General features: G+C 35.2%; 1 protein-coding gene across 1 annotated transcript in view; it reads left to right on the forward strand.

Moving 5' to 3' along the window:
- Nucleotides 1-19,916, forward strand: part of LOC145331223 (uncharacterized) — a 40,345-nt gene that overhangs the window by 4,520 nt on the left and 15,909 nt on the right. Inside the window, exons 2-8 of the mRNA XM_080175840.1 lie at nucleotides 1,571-1,634; nucleotides 2,276-2,331; nucleotides 2,874-2,973; nucleotides 5,196-5,405; nucleotides 5,804-5,899; nucleotides 16,726-16,781; nucleotides 17,187-17,242. Coding sequence (XP_080031966.1) covers nucleotides 1,571-1,634; nucleotides 2,276-2,331; nucleotides 2,874-2,973; nucleotides 5,196-5,405; nucleotides 5,804-5,899; nucleotides 16,726-16,781; nucleotides 17,187-17,242 — 638 coding nt within the window. The remainder of the gene's footprint in view (nucleotides 1-1,570; nucleotides 1,635-2,275; nucleotides 2,332-2,873; nucleotides 2,974-5,195; nucleotides 5,406-5,803; nucleotides 5,900-16,725; nucleotides 16,782-17,186; nucleotides 17,243-19,916) is intronic.

Consider the following 19,916-nt stretch of genomic DNA (forward strand, 5'->3'; position numbering starts at 1 on the left):
GTCTAAAATGCAATACGATACTTGAGTTTACAGTATGGCTCAAAACAAGTATTAATCCAGTTGAAATTAATAGGAATCAAAGCAATTCGAAAAGAATACCTCTTTCCTAATATATATTTTCCAGCTATAAGATAAAAAAAACAAATGTTACATATCCTTCGCAATTTGTTAGAAGTTTGTTCTTGTTAGAGATAGATAAACACTTGATCCTGCTTTCAAAACATATTAGTGCTTAAGAGTTTGAAAATTACAGTACAGCAAGTTCTTTTTTAAAATATAACATTTCATTAAATAGATTTTTTTATAATCCAAAATAGCATCCGTGAAAATCATTTATTGCAGCTATCATGAAATAATAATAATAATACATTTTAAGAGATTAAACATAATAATTATAGAAAAAATGCCTTTTTTTACAGAAACAGTATTCTTAGTTTAGAATTGTTCTATTAATAGAAGCTGAAATCATCAGAGAGAGAGAGGGGACAATGAGCTTTTTATTACACTAGTCCTCAATGTTTTATAATAACCTTTTTTTATTCGTTCGCTTCACAATTTTGGGGACTTCAGTGATTTTTTATTGGTTGGTTTTTAAGTTGAGTGTTCAAACGTTTTAACCAATAATTTTAATCTACAGAAGAGGTAATATTGTGTATCATTTTTTGGGATGTACATCAATTCATCGGCCATTGTCTTATCCCTGTAGATCCCTGAGAAAATATATAAACGTAGAGACAATTAACTTTTTATATTAAATGATAAGATTACGGGGTAATTTATTTCCTTCTTATTCTATGCTCTCGTACTATTTAGACAAGGACATAAAATCACATAAAAAATAAATTATATTGTAGAATCTTATAATAAAAATTTCTGGACAGAAGCTACTATATAATTTGAAATGTCTAACCGTCAGTCTGCAACTCAATGGGTGAAACGTTAATTTCTCGGCTGCTGTTCAATATAGCCGGTTGATTTTTGTGTAGAATTCCTTAACCAATGATGATCCAAAATGTAGTTTACTTGACCGTCGGTTTGTTGGTTTTGCTACAAAAGACAAATATATTTAATTTTAAAAAGGTTTATATTTGATTTTTTTTGTGACAATAAAATTCTGCTTTACAATTAACTTTGTCAATCTAATTTACCAATTATCAATTAATCCAACTATTAATCCCTCTATCTATGAAGCCATGCATCTATTTATCTCCATATTCTTTGATGTGTGTATCCTTTTAATCGCCTAGCTATGTATCTAATCTATCTGTCAATTTATTTATCTATCCATCATTATCCAATTATTTAAAACTAGATGCTGCGCCCTCAGCATAAAGGGGCTCTAATTCGAAGGAATTTAGAAGGGCACAAAAATAGCCTAAAACCACACCCAGAATTTTTACAAAAATGAAATAGCCTAAAACCTTCACGCGACCTTTAAAAAGCTTCCATATAAAGGAGGACCATATCGGTTTAGCGGTTAGCGAGATCCTTTGCTACAGACAAAAAGCTTACTGCTTTTTATAATAGGATAACTACCTGATTATTTGTTTATTATCCATCTCTTTTTTAGTTTTGATTGTGACGATATTGCCAGCAGTTATTTTGCCAGCCAATTTGGAACTTCTAATCAACAACAGGAAAAATACACCAACAGTTATTAAGTTAACTATTTAAAAGATTTTTAAAGGCACAGCTTTTGAATAATCAGGGTCGTTAATTTAGTCATCTTAGAATTGTCCTATTGATTTGAACCCTGCATGGTGATTCCTGTAGTAGTTAGGTACGATATAGAAAGAGACGTAACTTTATAATCGGTACCAGAATGTCCGTACATTCATTTTAAACATGTTGATTTTATGTTGATTTTTAACCTCTTTAACAACAAATCTGTATTGATATGATTTTTGAAATACTGATTCCTATGACAAGTTACAAAGTACAATGTTATAAATTAAGCATCTTTAAAATCAAGTTATAAAAATGTAAGCATGTCCTTAAACATTACACTGTATTTAGGCAGTTTTTCAACAAATTTACTTACAATTTTTCGACCCTCATACATTTATATTCTGATTATTTAGTTTTGACATGTGTTCGATGTTTGTTTGTCCTACCGTTTCAGAGCTTCGCTTATATGGATGTTGTCATCCTTTTTAAATATCATTTTTGTAACTTTCTTAACAAAGGAACCTCATTTTCTGATCAGGACTTATTTATAAAAAACATTTTTTAATAATATGTCGAGTTAAACTAAAGTAAATGTGTATTTTTGATCCAGCAAAAAACAGTAAGCAGTAATTTTAACAGCAAAACTAATAGCAGGACAAACAGGTTTTAAAGAATGTTATTTAACCTTAACTTATTTAGCTTGATAGTCAAGATTTAATGAAGTTAGTATTCATTTTCTTACAGGGTTCAATGAGCTAAATTTTTATATGTTTTTGGTGTTTTTGTGAAAGCCTTTGACTAAGACGTGACTGTGGATCCACTCGTTATTTAAAAGGTGGATGCTTCGAATCTCGGCTAATTAACGTTTCATAACTATACGTTATAAAATGTTCCTATTGCTGAAATAGAATGGATGCATTGGCTCAAAACAGGCATAACTTATTACCATGCACAGTTAGGACTTCCGGACAAAGGTGTAGGAAGTTTGGCTACATAATCATGCACTTTCCTAGTTAGATTTGGCCCTAAATTACATCTCAGCCTGCCTCCAGGGATTAGAGCCTTTGACTAGAGCGATACAATTTTGAAAAATATAATAATGAAGATTAAAATTTAAATCGACAAAATGTTTATTGAAAAAATAATAACTAACTTACAAAAGAGATATAAAATAGACGAAATAATATAAAACCTTGTTAAAACAGTCGAAGAAACAGTTTCAGCACGAAGCCAAGCCCTGTGACAGCATGTAATAACAATTTGGTCCAGTCTACTATGGCAAGTGCCGCAGCTAAAATAGCAAAGGTAAACTTCTGTTAAAGTTTATTACCTGAACGATCCAATAATCGGTTTATTAACTCAAACTTATTTCTTATTCACCGGACCCCCTCCTCATCCACTATTTTTTTAGTTTTTAAAGAAAAAACTTATTTATAGAAAAATGTTAAAATCTTTTTTTTATAACCTAACAATGACATAGTTTTAAACACAAGAATTTAGGGGAAAATTAAATTATCAACCAACTGTCCAATCCCTGCATTCCTGAGTATCGTAACACAATAAAATCAGGGATCTAAAGGGATGAGACAAAAGCCGATAAATTGATGTACATTGTGCATCCTAACCGATGACACACAAAATAACCCCTTCATTATATGAAAATTAGTGGTTGAAACGTTTGAGCACTCAACTTAATAAAACAACCCGTCAGAATTCAGTAAAAGTCCCCAAAGTTGTTATTCCAACGAATAAGAAAATGTTATTGTAAAACTTTGAAGACTAGTGTAATAAACAGCATATTGTCCCCCTATCTCTCTGAAAATCTGCTTTGACCTTGAAAGCAGATTGTTGTGAGTGATTTTTATGATTATGAGCATTACTATGCTGAAAATTTGCAAAATTTTCTTTCATAGATTTTTCAAAATTTACTTTCTACTTTTCACGTTTAACAAGGACGATTATAGTTTCAAGAAGCTTAGTAAATAATACACTATGTATAATTATATTGGTTTCCCTCAAAGTGCTCAGTCGATCACTGACTTCCCCCCCCCCCTACCCTAGTAAATTGAAATAAGTGGGAGAGGTGGTATTTCGTTGTTTGTCTATTACTTTGGGTCTGGTTAGGTTATTTTATATTGGCTACTATTTAGGTCGTTCGTTAGGTATAGGAAAAAAACTGTCCATCTTCATTCAATTTATATTATAAATAAGGGGGTGGTATGGAAGGGGGGGGGGGATCATTGCTCGATGGACAATTTGGGGAAAGCGCCAAATGTTTGATCATTTATTTGTATAAGTAACCAAGTGATTTTTGCATATCATCCACCAAAAAAACATAGGATTTTTTTAAATATACCCCAAAAATTGCAAAATACAAATGTAAAGTTTTACAATTTATTTTGCAAAACTTAATGTGACATCCAATTACGTAAAGATAATTAAATATATATTTCACATAGCATCACTGTTATAAAACTACAAATAAGAATCAACATAATCTTAACAGGAATGGAAAATTATTCTGAAAAACATCTTTAAATACTCAAATTTCTTTGATTAAGAAATTAAGAAAATTCATTTACTGCTAGGGTTATTTTTCGATTGCGATCATTTACTCCGAAATAAAATGGCCTGAAACCTGCCCTAGGCATATAAAGGCTTCCATCCATATGAAGAAGCTTTACTCAGGGATCTTAAAGGATAAGGCAATGGCCGATAAATTTATGTTCATCTTCAACAATAATGCACAAAGCTACCATTTCTGTAGCTTTTAATTGGTGGTTGAAACGTTTGAACAATCGACTTAATGAACCAACTTATCAAAATTCAATAGAATTTCCCAAGATTGTTATACTAACGAATAAGAAAATGTTACTATAAAATTTTGTTGACTAGTGCAATAAACAGCCCGATGTCTCCTCTCCAAACCTTACTACTTTATTATAAAGCATAATTGTCCCTAGCTTCACTAAATGTCCATAATAAACATTTCCTAAAAACTGCATTCCACAATTTTTCGCCATTTATATTTTCAAGGTGTGCGAGCTTTTTCTAAGGCGTTCTCACAAAACAGTGGAAATAATACTTTAATGTTTATGAAGCATTGGCTTACTTCTAAACTTAAGAAAAATATAAATAGTTTTTTTTTTACATTAAGGAATTTAAGAGGACCCAAATGAAAATTCTATAAAAATATGATTTAATTAACTCTCATATCTTTTTTCTGGTTATTTTGCATAAACGGCCACATTTTTTACATTTTGTAATTCCTATTCTTTGCTATGAGCAACATTTTACAATGATCAAAATCTTATTTTCATATAATTTAAAATTAGCTTTGGTGAAAATAGTTAATAACATTTTCTGCGAACAATAACTTAAAAAAGATAAAATTAATACTTTTGTTAGACCGGGATTTTGGTTCCCTGGGGCCAACACAACTGGACTTAATCTTATAATTTTTGATTTTATTGTCCGCGGAAAGCTGTCTACAATAAGATGCAATAAATAACTACTTCTAAATTTAGTTAAAGCAACAAGAAAGAGAAGAGCAAAGGCAAAAATTTAAGGAGCAATCTGTTCAACAACAACAATTTACTCAGCAACAGCAATCTGTTCAACAACAACAATTTACTCAGCAACAGCAGTCTGTTCAGCAACAACAATTTACTCAGCAACAGCAATCTGTTCAACAACAGCAGTTTGTCCAACAACAAAATACTCAACAGCAATATCAGGTTAGTATAACTACAATTTGATCTGTAAATTAATCCTTATGATAAAGTAACAGGATTTTTATGTGTATACAGAAGGATCTTGTTAACCAATAAACCGATATGGTTCTAATTTACAGAGGAGCTTTTTATAGGTTCTGGAAAGATTTTTACTATTTTGGGGCAAGGTACCACCACCTTTTCAAGAGAAATTGTCCCTGAAAAAAAAGCCCTCTCCAAATTTTTTTCTTTTTTTTTCTTGTTAATACTAGGGAAGGGGGGTCGACATCCCCCCCCTCTTCAAGGATCCATGCCTTCTCCTAAGAGCTAAGGGCGTGGCTACTATAAAAAAAATTAATCAGGTATAAATTCGCATTGTAATGTTCAATTTGTATAAATTGAATATTTTGTTGTAATTTCAGCAGCAACAAAACTATCCACAAGTTAATCAAGATCAAGATTATCAGCAGCAAGCTTATCTTCAACAACAAATGATACAAAATCAAAAAATGACTGAGGTAAACACAGGGATCTAAAGGGATAAGACAATGGCCTATAAATTGATGTACATCCCCAAAGATAATCCACAAAATTACGCCTTCTGTAGATTACAATTAGTGGTTGAAACGTTTGGACACTTAAACATAATGGACCAACCAATCAAAATTAAATTAAAGCCTCCAAAGTTTTTAAGCCAACGAATAAGAAAATGTTATAATACGACTTTAGGAACAGCCCAATAAATCCTCTCTCCTTGGGTAAACAGCTATTGTCCATAACGAGTTTTGCATGTTTTATCCGTTTCTTTTCTGAATTTCAAGGTCTTTTATTTTTTTTCTATTAACCTTTTATTTTTTTTCTTCCGTTTTTTCAGATAAAAAAAATAATATTGATCTGTAATTTTGTCTTTAATTTTTTTCCTTCAGGAAATTAAAAATGACATATTGCGTATAATTGAACATTCCAATCAGGCTTGTCTATATTTTTTGGGATTTTTTTTTGTTGCGTTTCAAATAACAACATGCTTTCTGACAAATGTAAAAACTAACCCCAGAGGCGCCTTTGATTTTTTGAAATTTTATTGCTATAAGGAAGATGAAGTCAAAATAACCAAAAAAAATTTTCTGAATATTTGAAAAGCGACTAGTATTAATTTTTGACTGATATAATTGCTTTTAAAAATAGGATGTCAATTTTATTAATGAAATATAATTCTACGGACAATAATTAAATTTCGTGGAAAATAAAAGTAGGTCATTGCTAAGTCTGTAATGTGATATAAGAAAAGCTTTGACTCCCTCCCACCCTTGGAATTCTCCGTTAATTTCTTGGTTCTTATATTTCACTCTCTTGATTTCTATTCTCATCTTTTCGCTCTTTTTCTTTATTTATTGTCTACTTTATTTCTATAATGGGCTAGTATTATTCTAGTATTTATTTTTCTGATATTATTTTCATAGCCTCAAGGGGCTTGCCCCAAGATGTAATGAACTGGGGTTGATCAGATTCTTTGTACAATCCGTTCAGCGGTAACCGATATCGAATGAACGGATGGACGGACGGACAGACATCATTTACTTTGTATTATAGATATGAATACTCATAGCCGGCCCTTTTTAGACATAATAGATGAATCCTTAATGTAACATCTGTCAACTTGGAGGATGTTCATAACCTTTGCAGATAAAAAAAAATTTCTCTAAAAAAATTGAGAAGCTGGCAATATATAGACTATGCAGGAAGTATTTTAAGGAGAGAGGAGATATTGAACTGTAAATTATACTAGTATCCTAGTTTTATTAACACTTTTGATGGCTTAAAAACTTTGGGTACTTAAACCTAATATGTGTGGTTAAAAACTAGTAGTGTTCAAAAAGTTCAACTAGTAGTTTTAATCTATTTTTTCTTATAAAACTTAAAATTTTTTAAAGTACAATAAGAAAGGAAAAATTGTTTTTATTGCATAAACTCCATATCATTTTTTTTCATTGATAAATGGGGTATTCCTGTCCTTTTTTTTGTTTAGGAATGGGGTATTCCTGTCCAGTTTTTTGTTTAGGAATGAATATTTCTTACCCGAGGGAATAAATGATGGACCGATAGGTCATCATTTATTCACGAGGGTAAGAAATATTCATTCCTAAACTGTCTCAACCATGACACTTTGGTTGAGCTTGACTTCCGAATTAGCGGGAAGTTCACGAGATCAGTTGGCGAACATACAAACCCCCAATACCAGGAACCATCAAGTTTCAACAGCAGGTTTGAATATAGATTTATTGATGAAATTATTTCAAAGACCTGAAATTACAAGATCAATTAATAAACAGAATAAAATATTATTCGTTATCTTAAAACTTTGAGCACTAAAAAAAATCTTTTTCTTTTCTTATGGTTAAAGAATCTTTGGAAACTTTGGCTTTAAAGGAAAATTATTTGGTTTAATAAATCATTGTTAAATGCAACAATAAGGCACATAAAAATTACTAAAACATATATTAATCATAATTAAGTTTCATGCTTAGCTGGCTAAAGCCTTTTTAAAACTACATATAATCGTCCTATACACCATACTTCTTAATCAAATTAACAAATTCTACCTGAAGCTCTTATGGTTTCAAATCCCTGATATACTAGGGTAGTTCACACTCAATGAGACCAATGATAGGCCCAATTTTGTTCTCCGAAATCTTCACACTCTCATATCTCATTCAAAAGTAAAGAACGTGCGCATCCAAAATAAACAAACACTCTATGCCGCGCCACATTATGAAAGGAAAGCCCTAAAAGACGACATTTGCGCTTTGTTTTTGGTTTAATGATAAGGAATTTAATTTCGAACTTGATAAACACAAAGCTTCCTCGAAAAGAGGTTAAGACACACCCCCCGTTTGAAAGTCAAATTAACTTCCTTAACGAGATTCAAGGTTTTTTTCGCGCTGAGCACTAGCAACATTTCTCACTAAACTCAACTCACCATAATCACATGAGAATGGCCACATCCCGAAAACGTGACAATTTTGCTCCTAACTAAATGAAACCCCGTGAAATGCATACACAATATTACACTCCTCACTAGGACTCATAATACCTCACATTTTAGGATAGAAGGATGGGGATTGGTTTGTACCATACAACATTCCATGCACATGACAATCACAAGATCACATACACAATCCTAAAATAGATAATCCTATTAATCATGATGTTGTAAATATAACAACTACACTAATAATAATCATTTCATAATCAATAGGTAATAAATCATTATTAATAAATCAATAAGTACCTACGAAATCAGGTTGAAATGTAAATGTAAACAATAATGGTAAAAATACAACGAAATAAATCTTAGACAAGAAAATTAAGATTTATAGGTACTTAAAACTAAATTTGTTAAGCATCAAAAAGAGTAGTAAGAAAAAATTTTTCAAAATCCTTGGGCAGAAAGTTTTTCAAACCTAATGAATAAGAACTGTAATATCTTAATCAACAATAAAACTTTTTAATACTTAAAGAATAGCAAAATAATATCTTCGTTAGAATTTTCATTGAAATTATGAAAAAATACCAATTTTTCTTTGTAAAAAAATATGAGACTTTAAATATGAATTTTCAATCATTCCTTGATCTAAATAAAAATGTTTTACTTGATTGAAATTCATATATAATTTTAAAAAAAAATCTGCTAAAAAAATACTTGATTTTTTCTTAGAATAAATATCGAATCACGCAACCTCGACACATTTATTCTTTTTTGTTAAACTTTTCAGGTAAGTTTTAAAATGAATTGTACTTTTGAAAAGAATTTAAACTCAATAAAATTAAATTTGAGCATATGAAATAGAAGAATATTTAATCGCATTTCATTTGATTCTTATTTTAGGCATAAAAATAGGCATATGAAAAATGTGGCTTTTTTTACTAAAAAAAAATCTCAATTTCCATAAAATAAGAATCAATTATTAATCATAATTTTTAACAACTGCCTGACTGATACAGCATGTTCTTCTAGGGGAGATTTATCTGTCAGTCTGAACAAGACTCTTGCAGTCTTTCTTCCATCCTCAATTCTCGTCACTCGGCCCATCCTCAAACATCTCATCAGTGGATTGGTACTCGTAACCAGAACTATATCTCCGTCAGCTAGTGGCTCCGCCATCTCATCCTTCCACTTGGACATCCGTAATATCTTCGGTAGGATCTCCTGGCGGTAGGCAGTCCAAAACTGGGCAGATAAATCTTCCAACAACTTCAACCTGGAGGAAATTTGGTCCTCCGGTTTCATCGCCACATTGCACAACGGCTGGCGGTCAACATTTCCCAGCAGCTGGCCAGGGGTAATCAGCCGCCAATTCTCCACGTCGTTCGCAGCTTCAATCGTCAGTGGTCTGCTATTCATAATTTTGCTGACCTCCGCCAACAGCACCAGGAGCTCGTTGAAATTAACAGAACTATTCACCAACTTCTTGGACAGCAATCTCTTGGTTAATCCCACCATTTTCTCAGCCTGCCCAATATAATGGTGGGCTCGGGCCGGGATCTGAGACCAAGAAAACTCTACCTGGCTGCCCAACTTCTGCTCTAAAACCTTGCGAGCACCGGATAATTGTGTGCCCATGTCGCTTACTATGATCTTCGGCAGACAATGAACAGCTTCCAACTTGCGCAGGGACAACAGGATACTGCTGGTATCATACTTTTCCAAGGCATCTAACCACAACGCCCCTGAGAATCTGCAGACCACCACGAACACCCACACCTTCTTCGTTGCTGTCTGACTCCTCGTCTTGGCGGCAGCTCTCCTCGTAACCAGCGGACCCATCAGGTCGACTTGCACAGCTTCAAAAGGCCTGCTCGGGACCAACTTGTCAGGTAACACCTCCTTCATGGTAGCACGACATTCCTTAGCCCTCTCAACACTGCAGGGCCAACATTTCTTCACTTCCATGATGGCCAACCTCCTTGCCTTCACAATCCAGCACCAACGGCGGCTCTCAGCTAAAGTTCCACGGACACCAGAGTGAAGCTCAACATGCGCTTCTCTCATAAAAACAGCAGCTAACCAATTACCAGGCTCCAAAATTATTAAACCTGGCATGTCTTCAAATATCATTTTACGGCCGCCAGTAATGGCGTCAATGACTGGCTGTCCACGACCAACCATTTTAAGAATCCTCACCTCCCTGGTCACATAATTTCCTCCGGGACCAACGACAGGCCAGGTCAATGATACTTCATGCACTAATGGGTTTAATGACGCATAATTGCCTTTAGCGTCATTTATCCACTCATCCTCTTGGCTTCGTGACACAATGAAAAGTTCCGCCGCCGCCATAAAATTGTACAAAGACGGCTTGTACACAGAATCTGCGGCAGCTACATGACTACCAGCGGCTGTAGTCTTACCTTCTTGTCTGCTCTTTAGCTTCTTCAACCAGGTGTTCGCAACTTGCAGGACAGCTGCCATAATACGTTTGGCCTGTCCAAATGATCTCCTGTGCTTAAACCTAAAGACATCTTCAGCGGCTTCTCCGGCAACTTTCATTGAACATAACTTAACCATTTTGGTATTCAACTCCTCTGGGGGTAAAACCTGCTTGACTTCTTCGGCAGTTTTCACCGGCCACGCACTTTCATCCTGGCGCAACCATTCTGGGCCCAATCTGTACCTGGAACCTGGTCCCAAATCTGATACTTTGCAGGTGCTTCTGGTGCCCAAATCTGCAACGTTTTGCGTCCCGGGGACCCACCTCCAGTCATCCTTGTTGGTTGCAGATTGAATTTCTCCAATACGATGAGAATTAAATGTGTTCAACATAGCACTGTTGGAAACTATTTGTGATAAAACACACGATGAATCAGTAAAGTACATCACTCTGATAATATCAAAGGGCAGGGCATCTCTGACGGACTTTGCCAACCTTGTGGACATCTGGCACCCCATCAATTCAAGGCGTGGAATTGATTCACACTTGACCGGCGCAACTCTTGACTTGGTGGCTAGCAGAAACGTTTCAAATCCTTGTCTAGTTGGCCACCTCAAATATGCATTAGATGCATAAGCCTCTGATGACCCATCCGAAAACATCATCAAGGATGGAAGGCCAGTTGGTTCATCCGGGACCACACAACGGTCAAACTCCAATTTAGCGACCTCGGCTCTGTCCTCCAGCGACTGAACAAGTTCATCCCGTAGACTTTTTGGAATGAAATCTTGCCAGCCCAAATTCAGCAAACATGTTTTCCGCAGGACAAGTTTAATTCTCAACAGAATAGGGCTGCAAAGCCCGATCGGGTCGAAGGTTTGGGCGGCGAACCTGTGGACCATCTTCTTCGTCAGATTCTCGTCCAAGGCATCCTGGAGGTTGTACAAATCAGCATCCTCTTTCACCTTCCTTCCCTTGACTTTACCATCTTGGTTGACTCTTGTGGCGATGGACAACACATCGGTGGCTGGCTTCCATATCAGCCCGAGAACCTTGGTAGGCTGGCAATCATCTCCAGAATAAATGACTTGTTTGAAAGAAAAACTACCTTTGCCGATAATTCTGTCGGCCTCTTTCATCATCTCCTTGGCTTCTGGCTTCGATCCTGCTCCCGAAATAACGTCATCTATGAAGCTGTGCTTCTCAAGCTTGACTGCAACTGGAATCTGAGGTAACTTGAATTCCTCATCAGGGTAGGTAGGTATTGGTGGCTCCTTCCATAATTCAGGTTTGGCAACAATTTCACTACCGTTTATTTGTCCCTCTCCATACATCTCCTTGACCTCTGCTTCACTCTTTCCGCCGAACAGGCGGGACGTCAACTTCAGGGCTGTAACTGCCAAATTTCCCGCAGCTAACTCGCCGAAATTTACAACTTTGGTCAGGTAAATTTCAAGTGGACCATCTGGCGTCGGGGAAAATAAAACTCTCTTCATCTGGCTGTCGAACTCTGTGGCCAGGATAGAGTTATAAAACTTGGAGATATCCGCGGTTATACCAACCTTGTAACCGCGGAAAAGCATCAAATGATAAAAAATCTTCTGCATTGGCGGCGGGCCTCCCAGCATTATGTTATTAAAACTGGTACCCTTGAACGTCAGAGAACTATTTGCACACAAACGCATGGGTGTGGAACTTGAATCCTCCTTGAAAGCAACCACTATTGATGAACAAGACTTAGGTCCTTCATACTGCAATTCCTCAGGCGTGGCTTTTTGAAAAACGCCTCTTCTTATGGCGTCGTTGAATACCTCCACATACATTCCATAGGTACCTTCTTTGACCATCCTGGCACGATCCTTTTCAGCAATTTTGCGGGCTAAACTTTCATTGTAGGGTAAAGTGTGTGGATCTTCAATATAAGCATATTGACCTGTCCACTTGTTGGACTGCAAGTCTAGTGTTAAACCTGCCTCAATTATCCTCTGCCTCTCACGCTGGTCCCAGGTTGTGCCGTCGGCCATAGCCTTGCACTCTTGACAAGCAGTACATCCTGGACAAAGTGCCTGCGGCTGTATGCCAAACGATTCAGACGTCAGAAAGTCTGGCAAAGTGCCTCCACTGACACTGACAGCCTTATAAGCTGACTTTTGATCTCCAGCTCCACCATCAGCACTCGTACAGATAAAACCACTACCAAAAATGGTTCGCCACAACATAGACTGGCCCACTTTCTGGTAGGTTGAAGGAAACACGTCAGGATGTGTATTTCCAATGATGATATCTAAGCCTCCACTAATATATGTAAACCTTTCTGGCGGCATTTTAAATATATCGGCGGCAGTTTCGGGGTGGACCGAGCGCATCTCGTTGGCCCCGCCGAGGGTAGGCATGACAGCTGCCTCAAACTCCCTCAGATTGCCGTCCCTATCCTTCAAATAAAACACAACATTGCGGCAGGAAGACTCACTACCATCAGCTACAGAAATAGTTGTATATCTGCCGGTAGATTTCAGCTTCAACTTGTTGGATAACTTCTCAGACACAAGTGGCAAATTTGCCCCGGAGTCAAACATTACCGTGGCGTGGCAGGTGCCGCCGCCAGGTGCTACAACAGGAACTAACTGAAGTAAGAAGGTACAGGGGCTGGGTGCAGAACTTGACTTGTAGACTGTATTCACACCAGCACTGGCCTCATGGAGTAACCTTGAATGGTATCTGTCACAATTATTGGTACCACAAACACCAAGCTTATCCGATTTATTACACTTGTCAGCCGTATGGCCGTCGCACAAGCAGAGTTCACATAACTTCTTCTGCTGGACAACTTTCTTTCGGTCAACCACATCCATCTTCTTAAACGTGAGGCAACGGAAAATCGGGTGTTTCTCCTTGCAGTTCTCCACAGGACATGCACTGTTCCACTTGGAAGCCTTGTTCTTCCCAGCCTTTCCATTCTTATTGTCGCTGCGGCCAGATACTTGCGCGGCGGCAGCTCTGTCACGATTTCTCTTGCCGGCGCCACTGTCATAGGACATATCACCGGCCAACATGGCACCCCTGGTCCTCTCCAGCAGTTCAACAATCTTCGGGATGTTAGGTTGGTTCATGCTACCTAGCTCCATCATAATTTTGTCTCTCAAATTTTCAGGGCACTTGTCTTTAAAAATATGAATGAGAGTTAGGTGGTTGTAATCCTTAGCTGCAGAACCAACGATGGCTTCTACCTCCTGCATCATGCTCTTGAAGGTAGCAATTGCGCTAACCACGTCCACAGGTTTATCCACAGGTTTCATCTTGTTCAACTTAGTTAAAATCCTCATGAACCGGCGAGTGTTTGATAAAAACATCTGGTCAAGAAACGCCCATTGTTCATTGTGATCTCTAATCGCTGACACTTGCTTGCGTAGTTCCGGGTTGGTTATCACCTTCTCCATACACAACATCAGACTTAACCTCTGGTCAGCAAATCCATAACCAGAGCATAGATCCTTAAAGACCTGTTTAAAGTTTGGGTAATCCGTGTCAGTACCGTCGAACGACGGCAACAAACTGTTGTCCCAGCGCCCATACTGCGGGTTGGAACTCCGAATATCCACGGCAGACATACTTCTGGAGAGCATGGCAGGTGTCCCACTCTCATCCAGATTAGATGAACGACGTTCCATCTCTCTAAGCCTTCGGTACATATCACGTACTTCTTGGCGCAACTCCACGGAAATTTTAAGCACTCCCATGTCCATCTTCACCTTCTCAATGACGTCGAGGTTCCTGGCGACAGTGCTTGACCTCGCGTCATCTGAATCATTGTCAAGCCAGTACAGAATTTTTGTACACTGCTCCAACGACGCATAAACTTTATCTGCAACAGTTTTCTGCTCACTAGCTTCATCCAAATCACGCTTGAACTCGCGCAGCTCACTAGTCTCCACGGCAGGTTTTAGACTTTTTATTAGGTCAGATTGGTCCTTGACCTCACTAAAAATGTCACGAATTGATTTTACATTCACATTTTCACATGAACTAAAACTTTGGCAGGCTTTTAAATTGTCATAAAACACTTTTAACTGTTCATCAAAAACTTCTAGCCTTTCACTGCCAATAGCGATGGCTCGCTCAATTTTCTGCTTTTTGGTTAGTGGCATATTGATTCACTAGGTACTTATTTCACAGAAAAATTGTCACAGTTTATTGCATCAATAATTCACTGGATGCTATTGATCTCTTGATGAATGCTAACGCCTATTCATCAGATACTTTGAAATTGTCTCAACCATGACACTTTGGTTGAGCTTGACTTCCGAATTAGCGGGAAGTTCACGAGATCAGTTGGCGAACATACAAACCCCCAATACCAGGAACCATCAAGTTTCAACAGCAGGTTTGAATATAGATTTATTGATGAAATTATTTCAAAGACCTGAAATTACAAGATCAATTAATAAACAGAATAAAATATTATTCGTTATCTTAAAACTTTGAGCACTAAAAAAAATCTTTTTCTTTTCTTATGGTTAAAGAATCTTTGGAAACTTTGGCTTTAAAGGAAAATTATTTGGTTTAATAAATCATTGTTAAATGCAACAATAAGGCACATAAAAATTACTAAAACATATATTAATCATAATTAAGTTTCATGCTTAGCTGGCTAAAGCCTTTTTAAAACTACATATAATCGTCCTATACACCATACTTCTTAATCAAATTAACAAATTCTACCTGAAGCTCTTATGGTTTCAAATCCCTGATATACTAGGGTAGTTCACACTCAATGAGACCAATGATAGGCCCAATTTTGTTCTCCGAAATCTTCACACTCTCATATCTCATTCAAAAGTAAAGAACGTGCGCATCCAAAATAAACAAACACTCTATGCCGCGCCACATTATGAAAGGAAAGCCCTAAAAGACGACATTTGCGCTTTGTTTTTGGTTTAATGATAAGGAATTTAATTTCGAACTTGATAAACACAAAGCTTCCTCGAAAAGAGGTTAAGACATAAACAAAAAACTGGACAGGAATATCATTCTCATTTAAACAAAAAACTCATTTTTTTATGCTAAAATGTGGTTTAATTTTGGTTTTTAATTTTTCATTTATTTCCCGGCTACATCCACTATTTAAGGGGTTGTTTATATGGGAATGAAACTTTTCAACTAATTTTCAACTTTTTTGACGTCCATACAAAATAACAAAATGAAAACAGTCAATTTAAGTAAGATAAGATGGTATTGGTAAAACGGACGTTTTAAGTTATAGAATAAATGCATACTAGTCAGGGGAATCTTCTCAAGAAATATTCAAATACTTTTTTATTTTCAACAAAAGTTGTGAAAATGGATAACTTATACCTTTTAATAGTACACAACTTTGTACTTGACTATGTAAAATTTCTAGGTCATTTAAAAATATAGATTTAAACCCGGAGAAGGACATTTTTAAAAATTTTATCATCCTTTTATAATAAGCAGTAAGGTTCTTCAGTATGTAGCTTCGAATTAGAATTATTCCACCCTACCACTTTGAACAATGAATTAAGTTTGAATTTTATCTTTAGTTTGAACCCGATTTAGAAATAGGTGAATCATGATAAAAAAAAATATGTGTAGTATATATATAGTACGGATACGTAAATAGATTTTTTTTATTCTTCTAGCCCCAGACAATGTCATAAACCCTATGATAAACATATATTCTGATTTCTTACTGCATGATTATAATGTTTTTGCTTAATAAACTTCTTTTTACTAAAATATTTTCAATTGTGTTGGATCCTTCCTCTAGGTTACATATATAAAATATTAAAATTAATAAAATAAAAATCTCTATAATTAATTTATCCATGTGTAAATATTCTAATCCTATTATTGTGTTTTTATATGTTGACTGAAATAAATATTTTGATTTAATTTAGGAAGAAAAGCAGAGGTCTCAGGCAGCTGGTTCCAGACGTGGTAGCCAACAATTCAGGTTGTTTTTAGAGAATTCCCAGCAACTAAATATTTGCTAAGAAGTTTTCTAAGGGACCATCAAAAAAGGAATTAATCCTATACTTTTCGGCTAATCCTGTCTTTCTGTTTTTCCATGGGAAATTTGGAGGGAGGTAGTTTTTTGTTTGTTTGTTTATTACTTTGGGTCAGGATAGGTTAGGTTATATCGGGTAGTGGGTAGCTCCGCTAGTATATGTCCCCCTAGCAGGGGTTAGGAATGGAAACCCAAAAACTACCCCCTTTTGTTTTTTATTTATTTCAGAAATAAGGTGATTAATTACATACACTTTGGGGAAATATATCATCATCACCCAAAATTATTATTCAATCATCTGTTATGATTTTAAAGATTTCAACATGTATGACTTGAAATGAATTTGTTTAGTTATTTGAGTTTGTTACCAGAAGATGGAAGTTTCCCTCATAGAACTCAACACATAGGTAAGGAAAAGGGATATCAATTAGAAGCTTTAGATTTTTTAGGTTTTTTTTCATGATCTTAAATAATTGGTTGCACATTAGAGTAAAACATTAGAGAGGGTAGGGGTTAAAAGATGAAAAAGGTCCCCAACAGAGGGATTCAGGTAGTTGTCTGATTATACATCTATTTTAATTAATAAATTTATTAGTTGTACTTTTTGATATATTTTTTCACTAAACAATCCTTTTGTATAACTTACCAAAAGTTCAAAGTTTTAGACAGCCATATGCCTATGAGTTTAAATGTAAATAAATGTGTTTGTGTGTTTTGTGTAAATGTGTGTATGTGTGTGTGTAATACCCAATAAATTTATATACATCCGCTAATGTAGATTACAATTAGTGGTTGAAACATTTAGACACTCAACTTAAAAAACTCACCTATCAAAATTCAATAAAGGCAAAAAATAATGAAACATTATTATAAAACTTTGGGGATAAGTGTAATAAACATCCCAATGTCCCCTCCCTCCCTGGTGTATGTTTGTTTAGGTGTGTGTGTGGGTGTAGGTGTGTGTGTGTGTATGTGTGTGTTTAAAATACAAAAGTGTGAATCCCCCTTCTTTAATCTCTCGTAAAAACTTTATTTCTCGTAAAATTTGCTACATAGTATAATTTTGGTAAATGCCAGTGTGCAGGGACAGGACAATGCAATATTGTAACATTTTCTGTAAGAAATAAAAGGTCCAAGTGTTAGCACATCCACTGGAAGCGTGTTTATTTCTGTTTTATTGGCCTGAACATAACATATGACAGATGGACAGACACAGATGGTTAGAAGACACTATTACCTAACTTATTATGTAGTTGATGCGTGAATAAAAAACAGATTACTAAAAGTCAAAATTTTAAATGGATGGAGTCGACAATGGACCGTAAACTATAACACGGTCTCTCATTCGTCACCTCATAAAATTTTAGGGACTCTCTTTAAGTTTTAATTTGGTTAGTTCAAATAATTAGAATTACAAGATATCCACCAATAATATTTATCCACAGAATGGTTAATTTAGCTTATCATAATTGGAAATGAACACCAATTTATCGTCTTTTTCTTGTCCCCTTAAACTATCCCTGTATCCTTATAAACGCAATATACATAATTTTTAATGTTGTAATTTTTCTTCTTCTCATATGTTTACTTTTTATATCCGGGAAAGGTCAGTAGTTGATTGCAATAGGCTGCAATTTTATAGGAAAACATATACGTTTATTTTTGGAAGTTAGCGAAGCAACTCTATAAGTTTTTTTTGTTGGTCTGTTTGCACTTTATTGTCTTTCTTTGTATATTTATTTTAACTGTTGTTACGCCCTAGAGCCCTCTTTGGTCCCTTGAGGGTAATGGGGCTTTTTTCTTTTCACTGTGAAGGAGAACCATATTGTTCAGCGGTTAGCGATATTAAGACATCCTGTTACTTTTGTAATTTATGAATCTAAATATTCAATTTATAAATGGAAAAGATATAAAAATAATTTTTGCGATTACACATAAATTTTAAAATTCATACAAATTGTGAATTCGCAAATTATTCAGTGATGTGGACGATTATAATGAAAAATCATGTATAGCATCTTATTAAAACCAATTTTTAACGAACATTAAGATAAAAATCATAAAATTAATATGAGTTTTGTTATCCTGTGCCTTCGCTAACAAAACTGGAATCTTAATTTTTTTTTTATTTTACTAACCACAGAAAGCTGTCTATAATACAATAAATAACTGTTCCTTCATTCCTACTCCACTTCCCTTCTTCCTCCAATTATCTCAATATATATATTTTGCTTGTTTAAACGATTGGACGTAATCTTCCTTGTTTTTGGAAAAAATATCTTAATCCTAAAAAGCGTCAAGATATAAAATTCATTTGATATTTGTCCATATATATTTTTATCGCATACAAACTTGACCTTCAAATCAGGGATCTAAAGGGATAAGACAATTATGATAAATTGATTTACATCCCCAATGATGATACAAAAAATCCCCGCTTCTGCAAATTAAAATTAGTGGTGGAAACGTTTGAATATTCAACTTAATGATCCAACCAAACAAAATTCACTCAAGTCCCCAAAGTTGATAAGCCAAAGAATAAATATAAAAATATTATAAAACTTTGGGGACTAATGTAATAAACAGTCCATTATATCCTCTCTCCCTCTCTTTCTCAGAGATATACAAAATGCAAAAAATCAATACAAATAAAGTGGTTAGGTTTTTCTTTCTGAAGCTTAAGGTTTCAATAAATACTGCTGCGTAGATTGTGTTCTCCTTTTAAGGGAGCTTCACATATATCCTGAGACGATTTTAAGCTATTTTATTTGTAGATTTAAGCATTGGAATGGTTTTAGGCTATTTTTCAATCTTAGAATACTAGTACTTTCAAATAAAGTAGTAAGATTTTGTGTTTGTCTGTTAAGATCTTGCTAATCCTAGAACCGATTAAGTTCTCCATTTAAGAGACTCATACATAGGTTCTCTGGTATAAGTTCTAGGGGCGCGGCCGATAGTATATTTACAAAGCACAACAAAAACGTTTGTATAGCGACTTAATTTTTTTCATGACATTTAGTTAAATCTCGTTTTCTGTAAGTGAGAATTCATACATTCTAAAAGTTCACCCCTAGTAATTAG

Source organism: Acartia tonsa, chromosome 11, assembly GCF_053477335.1.
Source record: "Acartia tonsa isolate MP-2025a chromosome 11, ASM5347733v1, whole genome shotgun sequence".
NCBI lineage: Eukaryota > Metazoa > Arthropoda > Copepoda > Calanoida > Acartiidae > Acartia > Acartia tonsa.